The sequence below is a fragment of the Zerene cesonia genome, chromosome 1 (genome assembly GCF_012273895.1).
Source record: "Zerene cesonia ecotype Mississippi chromosome 1, Zerene_cesonia_1.1, whole genome shotgun sequence".
NCBI classification, from domain to species: Eukaryota; Metazoa; Arthropoda; class Insecta; order Lepidoptera; family Pieridae; genus Zerene; species Zerene cesonia.
In genome coordinates, this window is record NC_052102.1 from 6,415,757 (window position 1) to 6,441,460 (window position 25,704).

General features: G+C 32.2%; 2 protein-coding genes across 2 annotated transcripts; both read right to left on the bottom strand.

Annotated features, from left to right (window-relative positions):
- Positions 1-6,727: 6,727 nt before the first annotated feature.
- LOC119831998 (chitin deacetylase 1) lies at positions 6,728-14,822 on the bottom strand. The gene is made up of 5 exons (XM_038355579.1): positions 14,669-14,822; positions 9,800-9,963; positions 9,307-9,556; positions 8,128-8,449; positions 6,728-7,878 (listed from the first exon to the last, which is right to left on the bottom strand). The coding sequence occupies exons 1-5, from the start codon at positions 14,721-14,723 to the stop codon at positions 7,050-7,052; spliced, it is 1,620 nt and encodes a 539-aa protein (XP_038211507.1). The 5' UTR covers positions 14,724-14,822; the 3' UTR covers positions 6,728-7,049.
- Positions 14,823-22,634: 7,812 nt separating this feature from the next.
- LOC119831079 (adenylate cyclase type 1-like) lies at positions 22,635-25,698 on the bottom strand. The gene is made up of 3 exons (XM_038354326.1): positions 25,613-25,698; positions 25,130-25,279; positions 22,635-23,434 (listed from the first exon to the last, which is right to left on the bottom strand). The coding sequence occupies exons 1-3, from the start codon at positions 25,643-25,645 to the stop codon at positions 23,321-23,323; spliced, it is 297 nt and encodes a 98-aa protein (XP_038210254.1). The 5' UTR covers positions 25,646-25,698; the 3' UTR covers positions 22,635-23,320.
- Positions 25,699-25,704: the final 6 nt, after the last annotated feature.

Here is a 25,704-nt window from a genome sequence, read left to right on the forward strand (position 1 = left end):
TTGTAGTAAAAGTGTTTTTCCGCAACAAAAACGTTATTCTTTATTTACTATTCAACAACCTCGTTATTCTTTAAATAGAAATAGGTAAACAGATGCAATCGAGTATTTTATAAATATTTAAATATAATCTTATCATTAGGATATAACGAACATGAAGTGCTATATTATACAGGTATTAATGAATAGGCATGTATAGATTTAACAATCTCCGATTGCATGTTGTGACCACAATCGATCAAAGTCTTTATCCTTCATTATTGCGGTTATAAGCAGGTAGATTAGGTATACCTGTTTGAAGTACATACAAGCTTCATGTAAAAGGAATACTTCAATTTTAATTGCATGTTTATCGGGTCGAATGCATCAAAGTTTAGCGAGATATGTGGCCTTGCGGCAATATCCGGGTGGATCAAGTTATGTAACGTAAGTACCGAGGTCCACGGCACGAGACGAGCGGGTCGGGGCCGGCGCGCTCTCTGCGTGGCACCGCCGCCGACACGACCCGACGTTTGACCCTATGATATTTTAATCAAAAACCAAAATTAACGTTACTTACAACTACATTCTTATGGACCTTTGAAATAAACGTGTCCGTTGTATTGTTGAAGTCTATCATTAGAGAAAGATTCTTAATACTATTCTGCAAGCAGTGAAAATGGACAAACGTCTAGTGTGACACTTAACACGAATATGTTAAATCCACTATTTGCTTTTAGACACTTGCAGAAAGTTGATAAAATTATCTTCATTTTGTGATGCGTTGGACATTTGGTTTGAGTATGCACTTTTAAAGGATATGTGTACTGTAAATACTTCAAAATATAAATACTTATATACAAATTGTATTTAACAATATTATATACAACGTGTTTTTATATGGCAACGTATTGAGTATTCAAAATGATTTTGTCGATTGAACGATCGATCGATCGATAGCCGGCACCTATATTAGACATCAACGCGCTTAAAGTTCACGGATTTTTTCAAATATTATGATCTTATTTTAAGTAATAAAATATAGAATTATGTTATCTATTGTAACAATAACTTATTATAAATATTGTATAAGTATTGGTTGTAAGTGATGTTATTATCTCATATCCTATCCTACTAATATTATAAATGCGAAAGTTTGTAAGAATGTGTGTGTGTTTGTTGCTCTTTCACGCAAAAACTACTAAACCGATTGCAATGAAATTTGGCACGTAGATAGTTGGACAACTGGAATAATATATAGGCAACTTTTTGTCCCGATATTCCTATGGGACTTACGTGGGAGAAACCGCGGGGCGCAGCTAGTTCTACATAAAATAAAAATGCCAATATCTAATTTTATTCATACAAATTATCACCCTGCGGCTTCGACCTCGTAGTCAAAGGATCATGACAGTTCCGGGGTTTCAGACACATATTTCCCGTTCTCGCGGTATTTCCGGGATAAAAACTATCCTATGTCCATTCTCAGGTCTCAACGTATTTTTGTATTGGTTATGGCGCGAAGATGAGACAGACGTACAGAGTCACTGTCGCATTTGTTATATATATTATTGGGGAGTCCTACGGTTTTATAATTTCATCATATTTACGTATGTAAACATAATTTTTATTGTTCGGTTTTTACCATTACAATACAGGTATTGTATAAACAGAGTTAACAAAAATAACAAGTAATTTTTATTACCAAGTCCAGTTATTATAAGTTATATTGCACTGCCAACATAGACAGTATTATTTAAACATTTAATATTTTGTAACAATTTTTTTTTACAGAATTATTATATTAAAAACAAGTTAGACCTATGTTTAAAGCATATTGGACTAATGAGAAATCAGCATTTAAATATATGGGCTTTACAAAAATGACTTAAGTAGCACCTTGTTACTAAATATTTAATTAATCAGTCCCCTACTGTGTCATTAAAGGTCACGTGAATATATTAAATATTGAATAGATTAATAGATAAGTCGCTTATTTGGCACGTATGTAATTTCGTTTTTCGCTCCCACTTGAAATAGAATTAATTGTAGTAGCTGGGTTTGATGTAGGTCAACTAACCAGGTCATATATTATTTGCACGTAACAACTGCATAAGAATCTAGCCACCAATAGCTTAAATGTTAAGTATTCGGAAATGTTACGTAACAATATGGCACATCGTGTGAAAGTGTAAACCATTCGATTACAGAAAAAAATTGATTGAACACACTGTCAGTATTGAATAGATATATAATGTTTTGAAAAATTTATTCTATTCTCAAGTGCACAGGAAATTAAACATTCTTAATACAGTAACATATGCGGATAGATCAGGAATTGCATATATTTGAAGGCGGAAGTTAAAGTTAAACCATACTATCATTAGTGCATGCTACCTAGCCGGAAGACAGATCTTTTGTTAATCTTAACAATGTTACAAACTTTATTCAATTTTAAAGGTATATGTAGTGAACATGATTTATAAGAATAGCTTTATAATAAGAAAAACTAATCACAAAAAATGTACTCGGTTTAATTAACGCAATGGAAAAATCAGTTCAAGTTCAAATACCGATTCTGAAGTTGCTTTTGAGCTGTTAGTATATGAGTCACTGCATGTAATTATAGAATCTATAGGAAACAAAGTGCTTGACACATGAAATAAATATTTTGAAAATAATATTGCGCATAACATAAAAGAATAATGTAATAATTAAGATGCGCACAATACCATAACATCACAGCTAAGCTTGTGACGACGACACGGCGGCGAGTAGGCGCGCAAGAGTCAAGGATCCTTCAAGATATTTCCTTTCACTTGCGACAATGCATGCATACCTATGTCTACCTCACTGTAGGTATAGCTGAGCTTGGGTACCTTAGCTAATTCCAAGTAGCTGTATTATATTAATGAGGCCAACCAGTATGGATGTGAGCAACAACAATAAAATACTTAAATATTAACATCTAATATTCCATTTGTAGAAATCCTTAAAGTATGTAAAACTTTATTTTCCATGATCTAAATAAAGAGTCAGAGACAAATGGTGGCAGAATTTTAAATTAACTGATTATTCTACTGCTAGAAAAACAAATGTATTTTAATTGGTGATTTATTTTAATAATCGTTATAATCGTGTATATTTACATAATAATTTAAGACATTTTATAGTTTTATGGCCTTGTTTCGGAGAGGTGTTGCGAAAAGTTATAAGAGTTGCTGGAAGCATTTTTAAAGTTGAACACGTTACCACGAATTTAGTTTTGATGAGGAAAATGTTAAGTTAAAAATATAATTATCCATCTTCACAGATTTGAATAAAATTTTCTATTAATATAAAAGTATATTATTATTTTCTTATATGACTATATTATTTTATTAAAAACTAGCTAACGCCTGCGGCTTTGCACGCTTTAATTCAGATTAGTTAAATAGATGTTATTATACATATAAACCTTCCTTTTCAATTACTCTATCTATTAAAAAACTCCATCAAAGTTTTAAAGATTAAAGCATACAAAGGGACATAGGGACAGAGAAAGCGACTTTGTTTTATACTATGTAGTGATATCTCATAACTTCTAGCTTATTGAAACGACTAAAACGGGATCAAGAGTATGCAATAATTCTTGTGTCAATTTCTTTTGCAATTTTTAGTATAATTGTGACAATGGCTAGCAAATATCCATTTGGATTTTTTTTTTGAAACAGTTATAACATGTAGGTACTTAATTTCATAATCATCAGTCTATAAAAGTTGGTATCTCAGATTCATTTCATTCCAATATTCAAACTAAATTTTAGGTACTAGATACATTACTAATGCCGGGTTATTTGCAGTTTAGCTGAAGGTTTAGTCTATTATTACACTGTGAATCATGCAGAGACTACATTGAATTGTGAGTAATATTTCAGTTGATATAAAACTGCATTCTATTATAGGTTAATACAGTTTCACTTAACATTGACATTTTATTTGTGAGTATGCAATGGAATGTTATTTTTCTTTGCAGTGCTTGATAGAAATAAATAACATTGCGGTTGTGTACATACTGGTTAACTTTCACTGCTTTCACTAACGCAGGCTGAATTGCGCTTCTCCATGCTATTATATTCAGTATCAATAATACATAAAATACCAACTCTCTATTTGTTTTGATGCTTGTCGCTAACAATATATCTGATTTTCATTATCCTTTTTTGCTTCAATTTACACAGACTATTGCAAAATGAAATGGAAAGTTTTATTGTACAGCGGTGACGGTATATGGCCAAACTAAAATCGATGATGTGCAACTTGCCACCTACGACAGCGTGAGATGAGGGAGGGTCGTGTTGGCGCCCCGCGCCTATTGTCTTGTCATCATTGCGTATTTCATACCAGTATGATGTGTCAATGCTATACTTTTTGAATGACTTATTCTCAGGGATAAATTAACTGATAGGAGCGTGTTGAAATGCTTTTGAAATGTTTTTGTTAATATATTATGTATAATATATACAATCACTTTTTATGCTTTTGTTAGTAAAAATGTCCTTTTAATGATTTTGGGTAGTCATCATCCGCAACACATTAGGTATTCTTTATGTGTAATGGGCAATAACCTCCACTCAAAAAGTTTTTTGCCTTCATCATTCTTCTTGACATATTCATTAAAAATACAACGTTCAAATTTCAATCATCACGAAACTGAATTATTATTAAAACAGTTTTTTTACACACATATACATTGAATAATATTTATAGAAAATAATAAATTGACTTTGTTTAAACAAATAAGTAATCATCGCAAATTTTGAACCCAAAGGATTCTAAATAACTTCCTATTATTATAAAGTAGATACGTATAGTAAATATGTAAGGTACACAAATTAAGCGGAAATATTTAAATTTATTTTTGTTGTTTATTGAACAATTACAAAATAAATATTCGAAAGGCGGTCTTATCAACTTTAGCGATATTTGCCAGAAAGAAGAAGTAACAAAGGGGCCTCCGGCTCCTCCACGAAACACTACACGGCTACGAAACACAACAGTATGCTATTTCACGCCAGTCTTCTGTGGGGGTACTTCCCCGTTACGAGCTGGCCCAATTCGTGCAGAAGCGTGCTCGACTACCACTTATAAAATGTTTGAAGAAGAAAAAGAAGAAGGAGAAATGGATGATAACATACAAAATGCCAACAAATAACTCCAATGTCTATAACATATATTATTCTCTAACTTTTCTATGATCTATTACGATTTCAGCTAATCTTAGGAAATATTGACCGATTTTATTGCAGCCGCTGTCGGTTAATAGATAGTCGCAATAAACTTTCTTCATACTGCCTGATCAATACCGAAAGGACTCATGGAAATATATAAAAAAGGATATGCTATTGAGTCTATATTGCGATACTAGAAAAAGCCCAGCAAAGTTTATAATTGATATGCTTTGCACAAGCATTTGTGTATTAATAAATTATATTATATTATCAATAAATTAATGTATAAAATAAGCAGTTAAAATTTACAAAATCAAAACCTTGACACATTAATCTCAACTACCTAGACATAAAAAATGACTGTAATTTTGTTCAAGAAATCAACAAAATCCAACAGCTGCAAATTCTTTAAAAGACCATATGCCTGTGCTTTTTAGTTTTCTTATTCTTTAAAATTAATGTATTGTAGTACAAAACTACGAAAGGTATATATAGTATCATCAAATCTTTCACAAAAAGTAGCGAAGTATCACACAATATCTTTAGGGACATAAACAAAACATACTTTTGATCGTAATTTATTCCCAAGCCGTATTATTCTGTGCCCAAGTATTAATAGATAAACTTAAACATGCGAAACGATGTTAGTTTTGTTGATGTCTGACCTTCATACGGTTAATACCACAACGCCAGTCAGTCATATAGTAAAAAGCAAAATAGTTTTACGTCGCTCTAATAGAAATTTAATTCTTTGTAACGATTACAAATGTTTGAATTGTTTGATTACGAATAATTTGATAGCATTAAAACAGTTGTTTCTAATTAAAACCAGGATGTGTATGCATTGATCATGCGATGGAAGAGATTTATCTAATATTGTACCAATGAATCATTTGCGTTTTTGTATGTATGTAATGTTTAAGAATTAACCACTCAACCGATTCCATAATTTTTTTCGCCAGTAGAAAGCTGAGGCGGCTACTAGTAATTCATAAAGTTATATTGTTTTAACTTTAAAGTATATAGTATCCACGTTAACTCGTTAACAAAATCAAACAGTTATAATAAGAACAGGTACATGTTATTATTATTTTTATCATTGCCTATATTCTCCATTTGCTTGTATGTGCAGTAATTTCGTTTTATAATTAATTAGGTGGCATATGTAAAGGTATTGTTTTTATTAAACATGATAAACGTATTCTTTTCTACTCAAGTACCCACAATTAGACTGCAAATTTCTGTTATGACGTAACGAGGCTCCTTTCAATTATGTTGTTATTTTAATATATTATATATTGTCAATAGAAAGGGAGATTCATGAAGTGTGCCTTGATTAATTACGTAGTAGTTGTTACGTGTGCAAACATTCTCAGCACATCGCACTTCTTATTTCTTGCAAAATATACCCACGAGCCGTGAGAGTATTGTTTTGGCTGCTCGTTACATAGTGCATAACAAATGTGTTGCATAAATTGGGGCATATTTCTAACTTTGCTCTCATGTGTATAAGGATTTAATTTTAGAAATAAAATGCCGTGTATTTTTATATTATTTTGTATTTTAAATTTTATCCAACAGACTTAAAGTAGAAAAATCACATAAAGTATTAAACAGACCTATTAAATATTCATGTGAATCTATATTACATACATTTAGGTAGGTACTTAGACTACAAGCGGGATTTTGACCCGGTACATTTTTATTACAAGGACACATATTTAAAGTTTCTTAAGTTCAATTCGACCCTGATAACAAAATTGATATTTGGAACGTAGGACCTCAAATATGGTGTCCGTGCAATTCGTCAATTGTAATTTAATATATCGACTAATTTGCACCTCCTATGGCGCGAGATCTCTTTCAGTAACGACCATCACCCGATGGATCGTTCAGCCATGGGTAATTGACGGGACACCTCACGCAAGTTTGAAGGTTAATTGTTTCTCCGGGAACCTCCTTAGATGTAAGTTTGCAAGAGTGCGGAACCCAACAGGCGGGAGGTCCTTCGACTGAGCACTTTTCCCTCCAAGGTTCGAAGTTCTTAGCTTCAGAAATGGTACGTGGATTTTGAACCCATTGAATAACTTGTGTCATGGTTACGAAGTATACATCATTATGTGTTGAAAGAATTTCATCGATCCAGTATAAGAAAGCTTCTAAGAATTCGGGATTGTTTCTCAACCAAGCAGCGTGGAAGTAAAGACCAAGAGGAGCCCTGTTTTGATCGTAGTGGCGATCGAAATTGTGGTTAAGGAAGTTATAGAATTGATCTCCAGTCAGAATATTTGAACAAGAGTCAACCATAGCGCAACCAGGCAAGTATTCATCGTTTGTAGGATCTTCACGTCTGTCGAGTTCGTTCATAACCATTTCCCAGACAGCATGGCTTCTTGTTGGACAACTTTGAAGGTTTCCGTGGCAACGATGTGGCATACGGAAGTACATTGTATAAGGCCATAGGGGTGGGTTGGATAGAGGAGCTGTAATAGTACTGTCATATAAAAAGGCTTGTTCTTCCATCATAGTGAACTGGTTGTTTCCACCGACACGGAGGTATGGAGCGCGGACGCCGACTACGCTGTTATCTGTTATATTGGCGAACTTTTCGATGATGACTCTCATTCCAGCCATTTCTCTGCCCCAGTCGTCTACAGTAGCGTTGCTCCAGAATTGTTCATCATCGTTGTGGCTGTTAAAATTTATCATATTTTTATACTATCTAAACTGTTACATAATATACGACATTGTAACGTTAATCATAAAAATAAAATTTTAACTACAATAATTTTGTAGTTAATTAGATTATTATTAAAGTAGTTAAAGGTGCTAGTGAATCAATGGAGAAAGTGAACATAAACTAATGCTTGTGAGAAATTTTGTCACATTGAAATATCAAATGTGATAAAGTAAAAATTATAAAAGAATTATTGAAACTTACGTAATTGAATGGACTGCAATTTCGTGTCCCTTTCTGTGGGTTTCATGCACGGCCGAGTAGTTTGTGTACTTGTGCGAGATAAAGAATGTAGCCTTGATATCGCAACCATTTGGATTCTTGCGTTTTCCGTTAAATATTTCTTTGTACAGTTCGATGTTGTTGTTATTAATAGCGTCATCGAAAGTGATAGTGATCATCTGAGGGACATCTCTGGCTGGCAAATCGCCAGGAATCACTGTTCCATCTTCAGAACAGTAGCAGTCTGGCAGCACACATTGGCTCGTGTCACATGGAGGCGCCCTGTTGGGGTCGTTGTCGATATCTACAACAAAATATATTACTCACACTAAAATAAAACTTCATACATCGATTATTTTTTGTTAGAAATATCTACTTATATGATTCTTGAGCCACACCTTCAAAGTACATATCATGAGACAAGTATTGAAACCTGTATGGGTACTTTCCCCCGATCAATTCTTTCGGCCCAACTTAACGGACAGTAAGTTTGATTTCACTTTGTGACGTGGTATATGCAAATAGATATAAAAGTAAGCATAATTTCCAAATTCCATTTTTCATCAGGTACAAGCGTATATTTGTATACAATATAGGTAACACGTTGGTACATTCGATTATAATTCATTTGATTGCACAATATTACCGGTTTACTTGGTTGCTTACTTAACTGTAAAGTTCACTGGATTTTCGCAACCAACAGAAAAATTTTACTTTGCTATGAAATACAAAATAAAGTATCTACTACTGTACATGAACTTTAGTTTATATAGCAACATTCTATTTCAAGCTGCACGCACAAAGTGTAATTTAATTCATGCTCCATTGTTATTCAAAGAGTCACTTCAAACCGATTTCGAATAACACGGCGATCAGATAATGGTATGGTATTTACAATTATAATACACACTAATAATTGAAACTACTGGAAACAACAAGTCTACTAAATTTAAAATAATATGCAAAAAAAAGACAAAACACTATTTGTCGACAGTATATTACAACATAGCATTGAGATGTTTTTTTAGGCCAAGTGATTGGCATTTCAGAGTCGTCGCTCGTCGCGCATTGCAGGTAGAATATTTTTAATTTATGTTATGGTCAAATTCTTCTTCCTTAAATGGAAATAACATATTTTAACATGTTTTTGCTGTAACTTACCGCATGAATTTTCATCAGAGCCGTCGGCACAATCTTTCTCTCCGTTACAGAAGAGACCTCGTTCAATACAGTTAGAGTCCCCACAGGCTAGAAATCCGTCTTGGCAAAGTGGCTCCTCAGTATAAAGCAGAGGCTTGGCTTTCCTCTCTTTGTTCTTCAGCTTGCAATTCTTAACAGCGTCCTTCCAGTCACAGGTTTGCTTTTCAATGTCAAAAAATAGACCGGCTGGACAACGGATTGCTTGAATACCCTGATAAAGTGATAAAATATGAATATTAATATTATTTAAAATATTTAGGTGGATTCATTTAAAGCAACAAATATTGAATCATTTAAATATATGTGATGAAGTGTAATAGTATAGTTTTGATATAAAAACTTCTCTCCAGACCAAATACGTTTATGGACAAAGTGTATCTGACATTGATTCTGATATGATCATATAAACAAGAAAGGTGCGTGTGTAAAAGTAGTAATTGCCTATTGCACTGACCGAGGCAGTGCACTGGATGACGTCGCGACAGTTGTCGCCCTCGCCGGCCACCAGGCGGAACCATTCGCCAGCGTCCTTGTCCTTGCATAGTTCTTGCTCCAGGCTGTCGTCTTTCTTGGCTCCGTCATCCGCTTGTCGCCGCCAACGGTGTCCATAGACACCCTCTATACACAAAAAAAAGAAAATATTGTATTAAATATAAAGAAAATATTGTAATAGCTCAAAAATAAAAGGTGTCCGTTACAACTAGTACTTAAACCTTATTATGCCTCCTTATGCCGACAAATTGTTGTTCTTGGGTTACGGCATAGGTACGGGTTTTTTATCATTAGATGTAAAATGTCACTTGGATATGTAAATGTCAAAGGTGGGGTGAGCGCACGTGACATTTGACTGTTTGAAATGTCAGCGCTTAAGCAAGCTACAAGGACGACTCTTTCTAAGTTCTGTCTATTTCAAATTATGCATGGTATTTGATGCTTTGTATGAGGTTGTCGAAATTAATATAATTTGGAAAGGTCACGGAATAGTGGATTTCCTTGACCGCCGATTATTATAATCATGAATTCAGGAAATCTTAATGTAAATCGATTTATTTGCTAAAAGTGTTACAAATTGGTTAAGATCAAGATATAAAAATAATGTTAGTGATATATAAAAATATAAATAATGTTAGTGATATATAGCATGTATCATTTCAAAAATCAAAAATTAGAAATATATGGGTTAAAAAAGATGTCTCATAATAGTTATAAACCCGATAGCGACACGATGAGATGTTTGTCAATAATTGAGAGTGCGACACACTTATGAAATAGTTATCATAAATTGATGCGAAATTTATGCGTGAACGCAAACAACGTAACATAAGGAAACGAAGGCATCGCGATATTATCTAATCTAATGGGCGAGTTGTGAGAGGCAGCCTTGTTGGCCGCGTCCGGAGCGGGCGGACTGCGGCCTGCGGGCCACACGCGCAATCTTTTATCATTGTCCTCTTATCGATATATTGTTACTGTCCGACTTTCGGAAATCCTATTGCAACAACATAGGTCATACGATTTCTAATTATTAAATAATTGATTTGAAGTATTCTCGAATTTACGAAGTGAAGAAGTACCATTTAAAAGTCTACTAGGTACTATTTTATAGACTGTACATTATTTGGTATGAAGCTAGGTTTTTTAATTAAATTTCTTGTTTAATAAGTTATAATGTAGTAGTTTATAGTGACTGTAGGTAATAAGTGAAAGAAAAAACAGGAAATATTCTTGTTTTGTCCACAATGTCGACTGTTTTACAATGCTAAGTACAGTATTTCCGCATGCAATATAATCCTCCATAATGTATTTTAAATAAGACTTTATAAATGACCTGTTGATACATACCTAATAATTAATTCGTATTAATATTAATGTTTATCTGTTAGCGAATTCAATTTAACTACTACATTAATACAATACCTAAATCAGAGAAAAACGAGTTCTAAGGAATTTCATAACATTGGCTATTTAGGTCTCGAAATTGACTGCATAACTTGTCTTAATAAAATAATGATTTTGTTTATCAGGTTGAAGTCTATAATTTTCAATACTTGCTGTTTAATCAACACAGATAGACGCATTACATAGAATACTTTGGAAGGTTAATTAGACAGTTAGGCATCGCGATGAATAAAACATGCCGCAATAAAAAATAGTTGTCACCGGAACGATAAATAAGAAACTTGTCCTCTTTGACCCGGATCTACCACGTGTTTGGGTGGCAATATATTACATAGACTTGATCTCACGACACAATTTACCCTCAATGTATTCATTTATATTATGTACGAACTACGTAACTCTCATAGGTCGTTCTATTAATCACCATTAGTTTTCGTCAATGAAGCGAGTTGATGTCTTTTGTATGCAGAGGAATATTAATGAGATCTATGTGCCTCCACTTTTGTTTTTGTTTCTCTAAAACTGATAAAAAATATTCATTGACATCGGCAAATACATTTTAAGTTGGTGAACGATACACAAATAAACGGAACATATTGATTAAATATAGATATTCGAAATAAATTATAATCAGACATGTCTAATGATCATTGACCCCAGGGGAAATGACAGAGAATAGCGTTAGGTAAATAATTTGTAAGTAAATAAATAATTGTCTAGCCTGGTGAGTGGCGAGGTAGTTGAACATATAGAAATGCGCGAGGGTCCGCCGCGCCGCGCGCCGCCTGCATACCGATCAATCTCATCATTATGTACCACCAATACTTGCCTTGTATAAAGACTATTGCTATATTGATAACGGGAATTTGTAATTTATGCGTAAGCCCGACTGTACTAAGAAAGTTCAAAGACCAATTCTTAACATTTCAATACATAATATAAATAGAATTTCAATGAAATAGTATTCTGAACGTCATACAACAATTAAAATGTGTAATTTTATTTCATTTTATTTAAAATAAAAATTTCACGTTAATTTATATAATTAATTGTAAATATTTTATAGGAATTATCGTTTATACGATTTTATGGATTAAATTATTTTACTCTCAATTTGTTAGAAAAATTAAATGATGTGTGACCCAGAAAATGAATGGAAAGTTTAGAGACAAACAGTAATGGCAAAAGAAACAATAATAAGTATTGTTAAATCTGTCAGTAGAAAACAAGACTTATTGCAAAAGTGCAGTTACATTTTTTGTTGGGGCTTTCACTATTGTCTTGAGTAGGTACCTATAGCGACTAGCGACCCGATTAATGACTTAGTCAACTAAATATATTGTTAATTAAAAAACTACTATGTCATATAAAAGTATAATATATATAATTAAATGCGTTATCATCGACACATGCAAGTACATTTTTCTTATTTTTCAAAATTCTACCGAATTTATAATATCTTTAGAGAATTTGAAACAGTTTGGTAGTGTAATCTTATGATATAGGATTTTAGGGATTAGACTATATTGACATTTGCAAAGGTTTTTTTTTTGAAATAGTTGTTTCTTAAATTATATTTATAAAGTAGAGGAAATTTCATTATATTTAAGAATAAAAGGATCGATCTGAGAAAAACTTAAATAACCACTAACTGAGAACACAACGAATATATATTACTTTATAATTAGCCTTTCATGAGTTAATAAACTTAATTTTTACCTTAAAAAAAGTATTAAGCAAATTTGCTGATAATGAATTATCTATAATTGAAATTGTATCGTTATTAAATAGTTATGTACGAAATACAATAACAATACATAGCTAATGCTAGAGGTAGTTCATGCCTGCAAGTATCGATGACCGATTACATGATAGCAAGTTGGCTACCTGACGTGAGCGCAATCGACACCTTCTCACGGTAAATACCACAATGAGGTTATCAGTTTCATATTAATATGAAATGTAAATACACTACAATTTACGAACTATTTCTTTTTTTAACATACATTATGTGTACATATAAATATATACGAAAACTTCTGATTTAGTCAAATGGTAATATTTATGATTGTTTATGATTTATATATTCTTTGAATGTGTGCCCGATATCTTTTAGAATCTAAAAGATACAGAACACAACGACATGCATGTAGTTGTTTCCAAAAAAAATTTTTGTAGTTTCATAAAATCACTCCGCTTAACTGTAACAGCATATATGAATATGCTTTTACAGCATCTGGACTTTAGATAAGTGGTCTTTGACGTTAATAGGAGTGCCAATTTATTGTTGTCTGTCCTACTAAATAATTATAAAAATACATGTTTAAAAACTTAAAATAATCGATTAAACATTGTCATCATACGATGTAATATTGATGCAAGGCACGTTTTTAATCTTTTAATAGTATTTAGCGACGGTGATAACCTTGACCCTTGGTCTTTTGCAAATTATACTTCTTAGCTTAATTTCGAGGTAACTGTTGAATATTATAATATAAATATTTAAAGAGGTAAGTATATTTATGCTTAGAGTAAACCTATATAACTATGAAGATGATTGATGATGATTTCATATTTATGAATATGGTAAATATAATACCGGTTATGGTCATTCGCTAATCAAGTGAAAAAAAAACGTGTTTTCACAATTTAGATACCACGAGATGAACGGTATTTACGATATATTATGATATGCCCAAGATTACTACGGTAATGCAATACCTACTCCTTCAAGCTACGAACTATACAATGTGACGTCAGCAGCGCAACCGCAACGCAATACATCGAATGTGAAAGTTCTCGTACCTACAATACACGGGTATAGCGAATGCCGAACATTTGTTTTTTAGTAATAAAACCTTAATAGTATCTTAATGAATTATATAAGTATGCAATCGACGTTACCGCCTTTTTATGCTCTACTACCCTCATTTAAATAAAAATTATAAATCGTATTATATGACAGCCTATCATGACCTTATTACATAGAGTGAGCTGAGTGTTGAATAACGATTATTACATGTATTTGCATATTATTATAACACATACGATTGCCTTCTTGTATGCCATCGAAACAATTTTAAAAGTTCAACTTATACCGGCACTCATGCATAATAAGGTTCGATAGTTGTCAGTATGGTATCGTTTGAGGTTGTCCTTGAATGGCTTGCAGCGCGTTGATTACATTCTTAACTTATTTGATGCAAGGAGATCGCGTTTAAGTGCAATTTATTAAAACTTGATTGATAAAGGCACGGCCTATCTCGCTACGTTAGAACTTAGAACTTCACTGTTCACTCAAGTGCCGCACTGGATGTTGACGTAATCACTATTTACTTTCGGCTGTGGTATTATGACGTAGCGCCACCTGTGACGTCGCGAAATAGACGGGATCTGGATGCGTAATATAAAGGTTAGGACTCACCGCAGACGAACAAGAGACACGCGGCCAAAGTAGCGACACGGGCGTAGCGCGCCATGACGGGATCACAACAGGTCGCTGCGCGGCCGCCAGGCCGTTAAATAGTGGCCTCAATCTGCGCCCCGCCCGCCCCTCTCGCCTACAGCATTTACACTTCTGCCAACACCCTGCACTCATCAGCTGTGAATCACCTGCATCTCCAGGATTGTACGCTGTTCGTACTGCACATTACGCGTTCTTACTTTTGCAAGCAGCTAATTTGAATGCATACTAGACAAACCTCATAATATTTTGTAGGCTATTTTATGGACATAAATGTCATTCTTTGAGTAACATTGCAGGTTAAAGCTTTATTTTAAACTTCAAAAAGCAATACATTAATAAATTTCAGGTTAGTTTTGTAAACTTAGTAATTTTGATCTTTTAAGTGTATTTTATAATCAGAAAATTTTATTTTTCTATATCATCGATAATCATTTCATAATATTCGTGTAAAAAGACATCAGTATATTTGAAATAGGAACAAATTGTCGAATTGAAAGAAACCAGTAGAAATCGTGTCAGGAAGTAGCTATACTTAGAATCCCATATTTAAATGTAATCATTAAAATATTTATTTCAAATGTCCGAAAGAAAAGTAAGGGAGACTGCAGAATTACAGTTATGAGTGTGATTTCGTTTTTTTATAAACATATTAATCATAAAATAAAGGAAATGCAAATAATACAGTGTTTATTTATTAGGGCATCAATAATATAAGACTGCAGAAGTATCAGTTGGCACTAACTTCTAAAATAATCATAGCAGGCTCGGAAGTGCGTGCTTCAAATGAAGAATCCTACAATACCTTTTTTAAATATTGAATACTAGCTGCGCCCAGCGGTTTCATTCGCGTAAGTCCACGTAACTCGATATTTCTACGGGAATATCGGGATAAAAAGTTGCCTATGTGTAATTCCAGTTGACTATCTACGTACCAAATTTCATTGCAATCAGTTCAAAAGTTTTTGCGTGAAAGAGTAACATTCATACAGACATCCTCACAAACTTTCGCATTTATAATATTAGTAGGATAGGATGAATTGTGATGTTTTCTTTTTGGCGATCTGAACTGTAAATAGTCCATAATTTTTGTTAACAATGTTCAAGGAATAATATTAAAGTGACACAAATTAATGATTTTTTAATGATCTTTAATTTAGCCCTGGTACCTAATCCCAACATTACTTAATTTGGAATGAAATTTACCTAAAGGGTGATTAACAATCATTAAAAGGCTTCTAAAGTTTAATAAATTTCTTTCGTTTTTTTTATTAATGCATATTACTGGTCACATGCATGCATTTAAAAATTATAAAAGAACTAATAAAACCAGTTGGATTTTAGTCCGGTATTCAAAATGATAGGTTAAAATCAATCTTATTAGACTGACGAATATTGAATAAAGCTATAATTATATAATACGAGAGGCTAACAATATATATATGTTAATTCTTGTTTATTTAATTAAAGTTACGGGTGAATCAAAAGAAAAAAGTATCCTCGGACCATTTTTTCTTAGTCTTTGTCTAGCATTAAAATGCTCTTTTTGCAAAATTGTGTGAGTCGAGATCGAGCCACGTCATCTTGGAATGTAAAGTCGCTGTGAAATGTAACACAGGATAAGACACCTGGGTTAGTTAAGGTCGTTTTCCAAAATGCCATTAAGCTAAATAATCCTTAGAGCTGCATGAAGGAACATAAAACAATGGAATCTACTGGGGTTCCTTAACTTGTAATAGATCCTCCAAGTTACGCATAAATATATCCTTAATGAGATTCAGAATTAATAACCATATGTATTGTATATATGTGTGCTTGATCAAAATGAAAATTAAACTAAAATAAAAAAGATGCGTTAAAAAAAACATATTACATATAATCAAATAACAAAGAAATAAGGCAGAGGTTTTAGTTTCTAATATCTCGGAGAAGGCTAACTCTTTACAGTGGTTACTTCAACTTCAAAATAAAACGTTAATCTTACAATTTTTTTTATATTTATTATGTATATATATAGGTTATTATCATTATTATTAGTCATTTAATTAATTACATTTTCTTTTGCCGTTATTTTCATCCTCTACTGCAGATGCATCAATTCCTGAAAAAATGCATCAGTCCTTTCCCATAGTTTATTTGTTTAATTTGGTTCAGTAGTTTGAGTGGTAGTAATAGATAGAACTGTTCTCTCATTGGAAAGAAATGACACAAACATAAATGTAAAAATTTGACGTTTGACCGCCAATCACGCTGAAACTACTGAACGGATTTTGATGAAATTACTCATAGGCTACTTTTTATACCAATTATTCTCTTGGGATAAAACAGGAATCTTGATATCCGGGCGGAGCCGGGACGAGTGTCTAATTATACATACGTATCGCTGTAAACCGTTAAATTTTGAAATAGGTATTCATATAGAATGGGTTTTGTTTGGTTGTTCCAGTAAGGCCTATGGGGCTGGGTCATCTCCCAACCTGAACATCACTGATGTTTGGGAAAAGAAAATCTCGACATAATACATAACTGCGATATTTTCCCATTATTTTCGGAAGGTACGAATTTTTCGACTTTATAAACTTGCGAGTTAGATCGTTGGTTTTTACTATTAAAAATGGTTTTTACAAACTTACGGCGACATTTAGATATATCCAAACTAGATATACTCCAAGCACGATAATACCGTGCCCCAAGGCTTCTTGAATTGATATTTGAATAATGAAATATACAGTAACATACACAATGTACAGATTTTTCTTTAATAAAGTGTTCTTAACCTTTTTTACCTAAAAATGCTTTACGCAACATTTACTTGCGTACTAAAAACAAAATTAAATGTTTTTATTAATAAAATAACCATATTTTGTAATCAGTATCTATCGATTTTAACTTAGTAGCCTTGATGCATATTTTTTTGATGAAAAGCTAAAGATAAAGGAAAGGATTGGAAAGGGTAAGGATCTGGTTATTATCGACTCCGATTTATATATAATGAAATAGCTCGTTTATCATTTAATTGTACAAAATCAAACAAATCTTACATTTCAATAAAAAACGGATACGCCAATGCCTTACCTATACTAATATTATAAAGCTGAAGAGTCAGTTGTTTGTTTTTTGAACGCACTAATCTCGCGAACTACCAGTCCGATTTGAAAAATACGATCAAAATTTATTTTAATGCGGCTTGCGATTTCCGCAACGGCTTTTTAAGCCTTTCACAGAAATTTGCATGAGTTTATAAGATTAAGAGACGCTTTTTATCTCCGTAAATATTATAGTATTTCTTCTTCACTACATAGTATAAATCAATGTCGCAGATTATATGTCGGTACTCTTACGAGTAATTTTATTTAACTTTTAAGAACTTAAATATATTAAATGAAATTTGGCACACTTATATATTTACAATTGAACAGGGTAATGGTTATCTGGATACATTCCTATAAGAATGTTCTGTATGGTATAGAGTATAGTATTTATATTAAGTGCTTAGGGTTACGGGCCATTCAGTGGTTTAAATTCTTTCATTCAGTAGTTTGATAGGCTAATACGGAGAGTACAACTATCGACTGCGCTAGTTGTGCGCATTGAGTCATCTAATATAATTCCAGTTACCTGATTTTATTATTAATATTTTATATAATTTAATTTATATAATTTAATTATGGAGAATTATTTTAATTCTCCTAAATGATAATTACGCAAAAAGTAAATTAAACCCATAAGAAAAACATTACACACAATTTCACGTATTTGACGCACGCACGCATAAATAGATCCCTGATTTTAAGTGGTGAATGGTTTGGCGCATGCTCAAGACCCTCGGGGTCGGGAAATTGGCATATATACAGGTGTTCCAGGAAAGACTGCCAAGCGGCAAAGCAAAAGGGAGAGAGCTCTCCTCCTCTCCTCCTTGGTCTAGTCGAAACAACACCATGTGTGCGCTTAGTTTGCATGAACAAAAAAAACACATATTTGACGGAAATTATACGACACAAATCACAATAAATAGAAGTCACGCGCAATAACCCTTTAACAATAAAAATTATGCTATACGAAATAGTTTTATTGCAGCCACATAGGACCAAATTCAGCATATACCAGTAAAGCTCATAGCGCTGCTATTCAATCGGACCCTTAAAAAAATATATTTGTAATATGATATTTATTTCGCATGTATTAAACACATTATGGTTGTATTTATGATCAAAAAATAGCAATTAATCACACAAAAGCCCACACGGTTAAGACATATAAGTAGGTAATAGACAGACAGAAACAATAACCTTAGTCATATCCATATAAGCTTTTACAATGAAATCCGCACGCCATTTTATAGATGAGCAATTGTTTTAATCCGTGTACAAATTGATCCATGCAGTTAGATTAGATTTTTAAAGAATTTTTATAACCAAATACAAATAAAAGAATTAAACAAGAAACAAACAAACATGATTTATGATAGAATCAACTCAATCTTCTCGCTTGTATAGAAACAGTATATCAGTAAGAAAATTGTTTAATCCAAATAAACTCCCGAAATTATTGTTTTGTCACCAATACTTGATGAGTGTTAAAGTTTGAAATAAATCTGTCAGTTAAATGTAAACAAAATCGATTAAAAAGAATGCATTTACGTATACCTACACAATACAGGTAAAACTAACAATAGTTTGTGAAAAAATGCCTACAGCTATACCCACCGTTTGGAAATAATAATGAATTCAAAAAAAATTAAGGTAAGAATGTTCCACCCGGTTGTTTGTGCTCATGTAAACAATAAAGTATACAATAATCGTTCTACTCTTGTGGGTTTGAGTATTCGTGCAAACGTGACCAATCACTACACATATGTGTGCAAAATATCTTCAAAAATTTGAAAAGGCATTATATATATATATATATATATATATATATATATATATATATATATATATATATATATATATATATATATATATATATATATATATATATATATATATATATATATATATATATATATATAAATATATATATATATATTATTATTATTAAAATGTTGAAATTCTTTACCGTAAGCGCACATGCGCCGTTGCGGTAGATTTTTTAACTTTTATATTGCTTCACCTCGTATTTAATGACACTCAGCGTATAGTAATGACGTTCCCCAAAGGCCTCATTCCTTTTTGCTTATCTTTTTAAAATTTAAAAATCATAAAACACATATACATAAGTTATGTGATTGTATTCACAAAAATATCATTTAAAAAAAGTTGCATCAAAATCGGTCCATTCATTTGGACACATAGGAGCACACGCACAGATATACATCGTCGAAAAACTTAAACACCTCGTCAATTCTGTGACCCCGTCTTTCGCATTGGGAGTTAAAAACTTAAATAATGCACACTTTTATGCATGCAACCTGTGGGAGGTGGACTAAAAAAATCTTTAAGTATCGTAGGTTGTATTAGATCTACCACTCAAAAACTATTACACTAATTACAATGTAGAAACGTAAACAAAATACATTCCTACATATGATTGATAATTTTACATTGTGTAGTAATACAAAGTTGTTAAATAAAATAAAAATAGTTGACTTACGATTAACTTTTTTTGTTGATTAATTTCTATATGTCATACTCTCAAACTACTTTAAAATAACGATGAAAGTTTCTTAATATATAGCGTAATATATAGGGTCGCACATACAGATAGCTCCCTAGTGTTTCCTGTGTTTCCTTGTTCAACAGTCAACAGCTTGGCGACATTTTTTTGTGTTGTATAGAAGTTTTTACCAACGTTGCATTTTAAAATCTGGTTTCAAATTGGGTAATTCATCATCATCAGCCCATATATGTTCCCACTGGTGGGACACATGCCTCCCATGAGGGTTTAGGCCATAATCCACCACGCTGGCCAAGTGCGGGTTGGCAGATGTCACATGTCGTCGAACTTTTGATTCGCGGACATGCCGGTTTCCTCACGATGTTTTCCTTCACCGTTTTAAGCAGTAGTGATGTTATCCACATGTACAGATAAGAAAGAATTGGGTAATTATTACTCTGTAAATGTTCATGCCGGCGGCATCGCCTACCATCAGGCGAACCACCAGTTCGGTGGCCTAACAAGTTTTATTTACAAGAAATTCTAACATTTGACATCGTTATTTCATTCTTTGTGTGGATTGTGAATATAATTGTTTTGCATGGTCGGTTACAAGCTAATTATAATCAACCTTGTTTATGCCAAACTATATGATTCTAGGTCAACAACAAGAAGTAAGTATAGGGCTTTGAATGATTTTCAAAATGTTTGGCATATATGATGCCTACTTGGTAGATATATAAAGTTCTCTGTCAGTTTAGCATCATATTAACCTTTTTAGAAACTAAGGAGCATAGAATTTGCGATAATTTCAATAATAATAAAATATTTAATAACAACATTAAGCTGAATGATTGGCAAGAAAATCGATCAATGAAAGGGATATTAAAGAATCTGCCCCATACCCCCATGCTGACAAAGGACTTATTTTTTATCGTCTTTTCAGAATACTACTTCTTACATTGTAAGAATTTTCATTTATCATAATTTGAGTAATAAACACTAGTTTTTAAAAAAAAGTATGGAATTGTTTTCGTGAAGTTAACTAAGACGATTAACGAGAGTTTGGGAGATAAAAAAAGAGTATATAGATAGATATTGCTTTATTTACTGATAAGAATTTCAGTACAGATTTAGCTATCAAGGTTAAACCTTTAAACTTTTGAGCTAAAATATGTAAAAAATTATATGTTAATAATCACAAATCACAGGATAGTGTATAATTACTACAGAATAAATAAAATTATCTAAACAGTACTAAGATAAGTACAGCAACTATAGCTACAGTATCACCATCAAAAACCGTTTGTACACTTATATCAGATAATAATATAAAATTCAAGCGTTTAGATAAGTTTCAATACATCTATTTATAAAACATAATTAATGTCTGTTACGGCACTTTTTAACTAAAAACTACTTTCTACATACACTTAGGCTAGAATGTCTAGGCGAATCATTATGAAAAGCATGTTTCTAAAACAATCTAACAGCACTAATGCGATGATATTTATCTTATAAGTACGATCTTCTACTTTTAATATGCGTTAAAATGAATATCAACTAGACGTGATTTAATAATAAGCTAATTCCTAGTATGAATATCACAATATAGCTAGCTACCTATTTGTATGAAATGAAGATGAGGCAACACCGATTACAGATTTATCCGCAAAATGAACGTTACATAAGAGCGATTCGCATATCCGGGCGCACGCATGACTGCATAATAATATTTCGTCGCATCTTATGAAGTAATACTCAACAGCATCCATAACGAACTTATAAACAACGATGTCATAAATTTAGGTAATCTTACAGTATGTTTGAAATATTTTACTAATGCTAATACACAGAAATAAATATTAGATTTAAATTACCCGTAAAATAATCTAAAATATTTCTTCTATAGTGAGAAATATCATATAGCTCTTTTTTCAGTCATATTTCTTGTATTTATAATATTCAAAATAAATAAATTTGTAAGATATTAAATAGTATCGTTTTACTCTTAAATTATCGTGATTCTTATTCGTGTTTAACGAGTCTATAGTGTTCAATGTTTCGTTTTCTAATAATTTATAAGATAATTATTCATAACTTAACTGATATTTGAATATTATATTGTAAGACATTATAAGACAAATTGTTTTATTAAATATAGCTGAAGAACTATGTATATGTATATATATATATATTATATTCTTACTAAGTGCCTACACTATCCTACATTATTTGATGTGTAGGTATTTATTTGTGTACAATAGAAGAAAGTATAGAACAGAAGAAGTAAAGCCAATGTACTTCAAAGTTGAAACTTATGCAAATAGTTTTATGTTTTTCTTATGATATATTTTGTTTGAATGTATTTTTCACATGATAATATTATGCTTTCTTCTTATGTTTACTCTCTAAAAATAAGTCGTATGTTATTCCATACACAAGAAAAGCCAATTTTATTGGATTGTTTTCTTTAAATATACATTGCGCTTCGTTTGCGTGATTCATAAGCGTATAAGGAGAGGGAAGGGGATTAAGGGTATATAGTCTGTATTAAGTTGTAAGTAACTCTGAGTAGTATATGTATTTTGCTTAGTATTAAGTGAAGCCTGTTCCAAACATTTTGTTGTCATTTAATACAATATATTTGGAATTCAAAATCAATTATTACCAATTGTTATCAGAGAAATAATTACATCATTAATTAATTTTTGTAGTCATAGGATACAATTAGGTTTTGGTTTGCGCCTATAACCAGTGAGGAAGTGCAATTGTAATAATGTGCAATGGAATACTCAAACGTTACTTACTTATTAACGTGCTTGAACATAGTTTATTAAAAGAAAACTTTTATAGTTGTGTAGTGTTTCAGTATATTCAGTAGTAATGTCCGAATAATGCAACATTATTTAATGTAACACTTAATATGACTCGTGTTATTATGATGTGTATTGAGAGTATATAAAATTAAGTATCGTTAGGGTATTTGGGGGTCATGCCTATAGGTTGTGTTTAAATTTAAGGCAGTAACGGTCTTTGGACATCTCCCTCGTCAAGAGCCTGCGGCGCCGCGGACGCGTTTCCGTTGGCCAGCAGCGCGTCGCTGGCATTTGCCTCCGTTGTTTCATCAACCTAAACCAATTATAATAATTTCAAATATAATATGTAAAGGGTTTGAGCAATATCACCATTACATTAATGTTTCTGTCAACAAATGATAGTGAACAAATGAAGGAAAGTGTAACATGGTGGTTTTATATAACAGTGAAACTTTAGACAATATTTTACTGGTAAAGAAATTATCATTTTACACAAGTATTTATAGAAACTCTATCCGTTTAACACATTCAAGATCATCGAATGTTTTGTTTCTATTAATAACATGCAACTTATAAGTCCTCAGAAGAAGTCAGCTGGTAGATTATGGGAATCGATCAAGACTATCTATCCAGACAGGGCGACATAACAGGTCGGCCTGTCCGGGTAGACTGTCAAGATCGAATCCAACGTACAATCTTCTTGTTTTCTTCTGCCATCCGTGGAATCACTATAGATTAAACTCAATTAACTTATTACTAAAAGTTACGCAATTGTTTGTTTGTAATAGCAGACTGGTTCTTAAGGCCGTGAAATAAAATAGCCAGGTATATTTGTTCAGAGATATTTTAACTGTCACAAGTATTGTGAAGACACTTAACATATCTCTGACTTACTTTATCTTTACTTATACTGCTGATTATGATGACTGGATTTTAGTTAAAACTGTAAATATTATAATATTTTGATGATTGATTGGTCACATAAAATATATTTACTTTTCGTTCAATAAGTATAAATAAGTAGTAATATTGATATTTAAAAAACAATTTCATAGATTAAGCACATCAGACAAGGTCTTATGGCCATGACACAACTAAATCGAGATATTGAATTACTGAGGATACCTTCATTAAAATCTAATACTTCACTTGATTGCTTATATTTCCATTAATGTTATCATTGATATATTCCAATATCAGGTTATGCCTATTTAAAGGATGACACATAATATTAACTTTGATGATTACATTTTTATTCATTAATATTTCAAGAAGCGAATCGAGCTCGATGCTTACAAGTGTCAAATTGATATAGAACTAAATGCAAGTTTAATTTATACTGTTTTTATTGTAAAGACATATAAACACCATTTCACATTTATTTGTTTGTGTGTTAATCTGAAAGTATTAGCAGAATAAAGGGACGCTTCAACACTTAGTATGGTCAAGCTATCCAAGCATGCTTACTTGGTGAAAAAATGTAAGTTGACGCTATCTGCTAGAGTTTGATGGTGTTGTAAAGAAAATTGTAATGAACATAATAGTTATAACGCTTGTTGCTTTGCTAAAGAGCGCGTGACAATATAAATTATGCCGCTGATTTCGTTTTGCAAGTAAAATGTTGTAATTTGATCGACTGCGATATGCAATTACATATTAAACTATCGATATTGTGAATAAAATTTTAAAAGTATGGAATACGATCATTTAAAAGATTAGATTGGAAGATATACAAACATATTAAAACAACGGTTCATAGATATAATCTGTAAACTCCCTGAAATTATAATAATCAATACAACGTACTCATTAAAGCTAACGTAAGACCAACTGTTATTTATTAAGCCATTTTATTTCAATGTCAATAGGGAAGAATAGGCACAAATCATACTTATCATAAGTAGCTCAAATAAATACAAATACATGACTATAAATTTCCATTTTCTCAGTACAGAATTAAATAGAATGTAGTTATAGATACGTGCTTCGTAATAATGGAATATTTTACCGTTGGACATTCTGTTTGCGGAGGGGGTTCGTCATGTTTGCCTTGTAGGTAGTAAGTCATCAGCTGCCCTTTGCCCTTTACAGCCACCAGACCGCGTTGTTCGAAATAGTAGCCAAACTTTTGCAGGATCTCACATGTTTCTTCGGTCACCTATGATAACCGAATAATAAACTCTTGAATAATAAAGTTTAATATAATTATACATCACATAGAATTTGTGTATTCTGTATGTATACAGCGATGATCGTATTGCAATATACGTTTGTGAAACGTACAGTGAAACGCAGGTGAGAGGGGTTAGAATGATATTTTCGACCACGGAACGATCCTAATTCTTATACTAAATATATTTATGCTGCCATGCTCCTTTTTTTTTATTTTCAGTTAAATCGGTCTAGTAGCTGAATTCATAATATAATCATTTTATTTACAAATTATTACGCAAGGGCCATTATAATAAATAGAAAAATAAATCATAAATACCTGTATGCAGCCAGCCTTTCCGGTGCTTTCCATTCGAGACGCCACATTGACAGTATTGCCCCATATGTCGTAGTGTGGTTTCCTAGCCCCAA